The sequence below is a fragment of the Engraulis encrasicolus genome, chromosome 20 (genome assembly GCF_034702125.1).
Source record: "Engraulis encrasicolus isolate BLACKSEA-1 chromosome 20, IST_EnEncr_1.0, whole genome shotgun sequence".
Classification (NCBI taxonomy): Eukaryota; Metazoa; Chordata; class Actinopteri; order Clupeiformes; family Engraulidae; genus Engraulis; species Engraulis encrasicolus.
In genome coordinates this window covers 20,912,822-20,920,321 of record NC_085876.1, presented here as the reverse complement: position 1 = coordinate 20,920,321, position 7,500 = coordinate 20,912,822, and the positions used below count along the sequence as shown (strand labels likewise).

The 7,500-nt window shown below is 47.4% G+C and overlaps 1 protein-coding gene across 6 annotated transcripts in view; it reads right to left on the bottom strand.

The window, feature by feature from the left end:
- Window positions 1-7,500, bottom strand: part of trps1 (trichorhinophalangeal syndrome I) — a 193,240-nt gene that overhangs the window by 110,339 nt on the left and 75,401 nt on the right. For all 6 annotated transcript variants that reach the window (XM_063185583.1, XM_063185588.1, XM_063185584.1 and 3 more), the window contains exon 5: window positions 4,543-5,404. In XM_063185583.1, the coding sequence (XP_063041653.1) occupies window positions 4,543-5,404 (862 nt within the window). The remainder of the gene's footprint in view (window positions 1-4,542; window positions 5,405-7,500) is intronic.

Sequence of the window (7,500 nt, the reverse complement as noted above, 5' to 3'; positions counted from 1 at the left end):
AGCACTCACGAGAACCACCTCTCTCTCTCTCTCTCTCTCTCTCTCTCTCTCTCTCTCTCTCTCTCTCTCTCTCTCTCTCTCTCTCTTCCTTCATGGTGCCATGCTTGCCATCTGCACCTAGAGGCGTCTTAAAATAGCCCGCACCGCTACGCTTATCGCTCTGCTACTTTAAACACACCGTGCTAGCGCGAGTGGGAATGTGTGTGTGTGTGTGTGTGTGTGTGTGTGTGTGTGTGTGTGTGTGTGTGTGTGTGTGTGTGTGTGTGTGTGTGTGTGTGTGTGTGTGTGCGTGCGTGTGTGTGTGTGCACGCACGTGTGCAAGACAGAAACAGACAGAGTGTTTGTGTCTATCTCTGTGTGCAAGTCTGTCTGAGGTGTGTGTGTGTGTGTGTGTGTGTGTGTGTGTGTGTGTGTGTGTGTGTGTGTGTGTGTGTGTGTGTGTGTGTGTGTGTGTGTGTGTGTGTGTGTGTGTGTGTGTGTGTGTGTGTGTGTGTGTGTGTGTGTGTGTGTGTGTGTGTGTGTGTGTGTGTGTCTGTGTGTGCGGCTATTTATAAACTCACAAAAACCTGACTTAATGAGGCCAAGAGACATCCTGTAGCACACGCGCGCACACACTCACTCACGCACGCATGCACGCACACACACACACACACACACACTCCTGTAGCAGAATCTCCTACATTATCCCTGGGATGCAGCAGACACTTGAGACTGTGGACAATATATTGCCTGGTCAAACGCACCCACGAAAGCGGACACACACACACACACACACACACACACACACACACACACACACACACACACACACACACACACACACACACACACACACACACACACACACACACACACACATACACACACACACACACACACACACACACACACACACACAAACTATAAATAACACCAGATACACACACACACACACACACACATACACACACACACACACACACAGACAGCGGCGTTCGCAGTGCACCTGAAATATTCATCCACAGACGATTCAGTCATACATATTTCAAAATAACTCCATAACTTCCAGTCGGCACACACACACACACAAATACAAACATATGCACTCATACAAAACAAATGCACTGCGTAGTCTAGACTCCATCTCCAGGGAATGACAGACAGCATGTCAGCAAGGAAACTTGAGCTGACAAGATGCCAATGGAGAGGCCTAGTATGTCTACACATATCCTATGTATGGAGAAGCCTATGTATGAACGCATGTGCACTATGAGGCCTATATGCAGTGCATGTATGCCGTCATACTGATAGACACTTGCTGTGAAGACACGCTTCTGAGGGAAGTGAGAAGGTCGGTCCACCCCATGACCCCACCACCCTATAGAGCTCGAAAGTCCCGCCCCTTAGTTCCGCATTTCACGGGACCTAAGCAGACCATCTAACAACATGGTAGCGTGTAAATATCTTCCGATCACAGTCATTATATGCGCTGGGCTCCAAATATGCTGTTTAAGAGGCTAGATAAAGATTATTCATGCAGAAGCATCAATGTTTTGTTCCGAGGCCGTTTGCATGAAAAATGTGAAGAAACACAGCTTTCTAAAAAGTTTGGGGGTTCGTACGAAAAATTAAACAAAAATATCAGAAACAACATATGTGGAGCTCGTGGCACAACTCGAAGGGGAACGAAATATCATTTTAATACCGCCATTGGATTACATGCTACGATTTTCGGCTAAAAACGCCGTTGAGGTCCCATGAAATCGGGGGAAGTGACGTCACTTTCGAGCTCTATACAGCATCCCCACCCTCCACAGCCTCCCCACCCTCCACCCTCCACCACCCCACACCCCCCCCTTCCACCCTCCACCACCACCTACCTCCCCTTCCACCCTCCACCACCACCTCCACTTTCACCCCCCCCAACCCACCTCCACTTCCCCATAATGCCACTCCACCCACTACCCCCCCCCCACAGCTACCCCCACCTTCACCCTCCACACCTCCCCTCTCTACCACCACCCACTAACCACCATTTCCACCAGCACTTCACCCTATTCCCACTCCACCCACTAACCTCCACACCCTCCACCACCACCCCCACCTCCACCCCCCCACCCAGCCCACCCACTACATTTCCACTGAACCCAGTAAATCCTACAGAGTGCGCCCCGCTTTCAAAGCCACAGTATGCTGCTTTTGCTGCTGCTAGTGCAGAGCCGGATTTACCAATAGGTAGACTAGGCAATTGCGTAGGGCCCTCCCCAGTACCCACTGTAGGGGCCCCCCAACACTCAGCTCCACCATGGTCAATGGCAGAAAAATAATTCAAGAGGGCCCCTATGTCTATATTTTGGCTAGAGCCCCAAAATAGGTAGAGCCGCCACTGTGCTAGTGCCTCTGCTCTGCTGCTACTGAAGTGCCATCTACACGCATCCATCTGCTCTGATTTAGCCTCTCCAGTGAGCTCTCAGGAAGAGACAGACAGAGAGAATAGAAGGAGAGTGAAGGAGAGAGGAGGAAGGAAAAGACAGACAGAGAGAAGTAGAGTGAAGGAGAGAGGAGGAAAGAAAACAAACAAAGCAAAACAAAAAGAATAAACAAACAATATGTGCAGGCAGGAACCACCCTGGCCTGGCCTGAGCAAAGCCCTGAGCTGAGACAGAAAACAAAAAACAAACAAACAAACAAACAAAAAATACTAGAAAAATAAATGAAAAAATAAGACACCTGGGAGAGGGTTCCAGTGCCACTGGGGCTCAGAGCGTAACCAAGTGAGTTGTGGTGGGTGTTTATGTTGTTGTTTTGTTTTAATGGCTTGGTCACAACCTGGAGGGCAAAGACAGTGGAGGTGATCATCACCAGTGAAGCTGAGAAGAGACTGAGAATGAGTATGCTGGTATTGCCCTTACAATTTCCTTCAGGCTGCCATTAGCGTGCACCTACCATATAGAGCTTATAGCTTTAACCCCCAATGGTCATAGACTTCAAGCATAGATCAAGCTTTGAGGAGTGTATCTGCCTCGGTGGGCAGCCGTGGCCTAGTGGTTAGAGAGTTGTTTTTTCAATCTAGGGGTTGCAGGTTCGAATCCCCCCTGACTTCTCCCTACATCTCCATACATTGCTGAAGTGCCCTTGAGCAAGGCAATACCCTGACAAATAATAACTGTAAGTCACTTTGAATAAATGAAAGTGTCAGCTAAGTGTAATGTAATGTAATGTAATGTAATGTCAAGTCTAGTCACTTAGGGTCTACAGATTCAGGCTTCATCTGCTGAGATGAGATGGGTATACTGTCTGTGGTTGTATTGAAGAAGGTAGGTCTGCACACTGCCAATAAGCTTAAAAAAATGTATTAATTAAAAAGTGTATTATTTAAAAAGCAACACGTGATCAAACATTGCTTTTACTTCATCTCTCTGACACTTTTGTCTGGCACCTGCAAAAAGTGTTTTTGGATGTGTGCACCCTACCCAAAACTACTTAAATCTACACTGTTTGTGGACAAGCAGATGGTGATGTTGTCTTCCTGTGACAATTACCATTACTGCACATACACATACAGGACAGTTTTTACAGCACAAATGGTTAAGAACTTGACTTAGTGGTAAGGAAGGAGGACACATTACGTTATTACATTACATTGCATTACATTACATTACATTACATTACATTTAGCTGACACTTTTAACCAGAGCGACTAACATTTACTATTTCTCAGGGTATTGGTTACAGTCCCTGGAGCAATGCGGGTTTAGGTGCCTTGCTTAGGAGCATTGCAGCCATGGATGCAGGTGTAAGGAGAGGTCAGGTGGGATTCGAACCTACAACCCCCAAAGACACCTCAGAGTGTGGCTATATTGCCTCTGGACAAGGTGTTCTGGAAGTCTGCCTGTCAAGAAGGTGTTGGTGGAGTTTCCTTGAGATTGCCACTACTGCCAGCAAATACAAGGATTTATTTTCACGTTTTTTTCTTCCTCAGACCCCCAGTGGTCATAGACTTGAGTTAACTTTGTTCTTTTGCAGCAAGGAAGTTCCACAAGATTTACTCTTGAACTGCAAACTTGAACCGGTAGGGAAAATAAAGTGTGTATAGTGTTGGTGTGGGCACACCAGCACAGAGGCACAGTGAGAGTCAACTCAAGGGGCCGAAATAGGCCTAAAGAAGTCTGGGAAAGTGAGGTAAGCGAACGCAAGGTGCAGACAAATAATTAAAAGCAAGGCCGGACAAGGCAAGACTGGACTGGAGCCTGCCTGTTTCATCATGGTGTCTTGTCTCGCTCTGCTGCCAACCCGAGTTAAGTGATATCTAGGCTGAAACGGGCCATCACAGCAAGAAGAAAGGGATGAAAAGAAACAAAAAGGGGGGGCCTTTTGTTCAAAATGAGCTGTGTTTTCTTTTTTTAACAAGGGAGATGGGCAAAATGAAAATAAAATAAAAGCTGCTTCACTTTCCTAAAGTGAGAGATGGGTAGATAAAGAGAAGCAAATGAAAGAAACAGGAGACGGAGAACAGAGAAAGAAAAGAAAAGTTAAACAGGGAGACACAAGTGTCCCACTCACCCGTAGAAGCGACTGCGACTCTTCTTTGGAGCTCTTGACCTCGTTGCCACCTCCTCCTCCCTTTTCGCCTCTTTCTCCTCCTCCTCTTCCTCCTCCTCCTCGGCCTCTTTCTTCTTCTCCCCCTCCTCCTCGCTCAGGTGGGGTCTGGGCCTGTAGGAAGCCCTTGGCGTCTGCGCTGAGGCTGAACACGAGGCCGGGTGAGTCCCTGAGCACGGCTGCTGCTGCCGCCGCCGCTTTCTGCTGCTCGTGATGCTGCTGCTGGGCGGCCACCGCGTTCAGCAGGCCTAGCGCCCCCTGGGGGAACTGCGAGGGACTGCCGCGCAGAATCTCCCCGGCCCGCTCCTTGGGCACCCACACCAGGCTCTGCACCTGGTCCCCAGCATTGTTGGCTGCCGCCGCGGCTGCTGCCGCCGCCGCACTGGCTCTGGCCAGCGCCTCAGCCCAGCCTTTATCGCCAACTGGAAGTGGACCTCCGCCGCCGCCTCCACCACCTCCGCGGGTCAGGTGCTCCTTCTCATCCAGGGCCTCGCTCTTCACCCCGGTCTCGGGCCCCATCATCATCATCATCCCCAGGCCCAGGCCAGGGTGGCCCGTCTCGGCCGGACGGCCCTCGGGCGGCGCCAGGCTGTACAGCTTGAGGTCGCCTTTGCTCTCCTCCTTGATGCTGAGGGTGGAGGGCGCCGAGCAGCCGTTGGTGGGGGCTCCGGGTCCTCCTCCTCCAGATCCGGGGCGGCCGGCACCGCCGGGGGGCTGGGCAGCGGGGTCGGCGGGGCAGTGGGCCGTGTTAAAGTGCTCCAGCAGGCTCGACGTGTCGGCCGCCGTGAAGCTGCAGTGCCGACACTTGCAGCAGCCGTGCACCCTCCTGTTGCGAGGACGAGAGGAACACAAGAGCAGAGGTTGGATTTAATTCATGAGTCATGCCAAGATGAGATGATGTTCTTTGTTGTTTTGCAGCAAGGAAGAGAGAGACAAAAGAGAGACAAGAGCAGAGCTTTGATAATCAGATGAATTAGATAAAATAGATTTCAATAGAGAGAATAGAGTCCAAAAAAAATCCTTCACCACTTTGAACATCAAAAACAGAAATAACTATCTAGATTTGTTCTATGTCTGAATCCATGTTTGGCTACAACAAAGGCCACAGCCACCTAACAAGTATTAGTGGATTTTTTGTGAGGAAACCAGACAAAAGTGTCAAACCATTAACGCACGGCGTAATACCTTTGCTGTTACCAGAATGACAATGACCAAGTCGTAGTGCATTACCAAAGGCCCTGTGTTATGTCAAAGTAATGTAAGACTTAGTACTATTGGGTCAAAGACGTGCAAAATGGCATTGTCATTCAGTGTAACGGATGCCTTCTGCTGACTGTAACTGAAAAAAAAAACATGACTTTTTATTTATTGATTGTTACAGGGGATTCATGAAAGCCTCGGCTGTCATCCATTCACTTGAAACCATTTAAAAATCATGTTTTTTTTGCAGTTACAGTCGGCGGATGGTGTCCGTAACACTGAATGACAAAGACGTCTTTGACCCTATTGTAGTTAAGTTTTCGGTAACACTTTATTTTAGGGATACATCTATTAGCTCTGATACATACAATGTTAATGCCTGCCTAAGTAACTTGTAAGGCATGTACTAAGCAAACGCTAAGGCCTACTAGGTCCTTATTAAGGTTAAATTGGTAATAAATCCCTTATTGTGCATGAACAAGACATTTGCGAATACATGCCTAACAAATGTTTGATTTTGCTTGCACATTCTGCAGGCACATTGTGTGTATTACTGCTAATAGATGTATCCCTGAAACAATGGAACCTCTCTCTCTCTACTCTCTCTGATTACAGCGTTCCACTGGTGTAAGGACGTGCATTATGAGGCTACAGAATCACTGATGAAGAGGGCCATGCAAATAACGTGGGACCCATATATGTTAACCACTCTCGTGATGCTCTGCCATTCCTTCAGTTTCTAGTAATAGTAACCTGTTGAAGTTGTAGTAATGATCATTAAGCAGTATCACAGAACTGCAAAAATAATAGATAGTCGTATACATTATAAATACAGTACATGAAACTGCACACATTAAAAGTTAATGGCTCCTTTTGGAAAGCCATTAAAAGAACAACGGTGAGAATAATCGCGATGGGCACAAAATGTCTTGCATAATTACATCTTTCACCAGCCTGTGTGTGTGATATGTGTATGTGCATGCGTGCGTGTGTGTGTGCGTGCATGTGTGTGTGTGTGTGTGTGTGTGTGCGTTTGTGCGCTTGCGTGCGAGTGTGTGTGTGTACGTATCCGCGTGCGTGCGTGTAAATATACTGTACAGCAGTCCTTGCAAAATGTGCAATTTAAAACTCAAACGGTCTGCCGTGGATTAAAAAAACAAGGCCTGTGCACAAATAAAATAAATAAGTGCATAAATAAGTGTTCACAGCTGCACTGCTTTAGATGAAAAAATAAATAAAAAACAAGAATTCCCTCCGTACATGTGCTCGTCTTGAAAGTAATTAAGGTGACAACAGGCCCAGAAATTGTGACACGAAAACAGCCGACTCATCACTCTCACGCTCCTCTTTTCTTTTCGTTTTTTTTTTGTTTGTTTTTGTTTGTGAGTTTTCTCTTTTTTTTTGTTCTCGCAACTGTAGTGTAGACGTATATATTCCAACTTAAAGTATGTGTGGGTATGCATTTATGGAGGGAATAAATCCCCATAGAGGGGTCGTAAAACTCCTGATGGGGAGACCTTGGAGAAGAGAACTAGAGAAAAAAGAGAAAGTTGAGGAACACAAAAAAAGAGAAATGGGGAGAATAGAGGGAAAAAACTCACAAGCGAAGAGTGAGGAGTTGAGTTGGCAGAAGAGGGGCTGTGGTGGAGATTGAGATGGTGGTAATAGTGATGTGTGTGTGTGTGTGTGTGTGTGTGTGTGTGTGTGTGTGTGTGTGTGTGT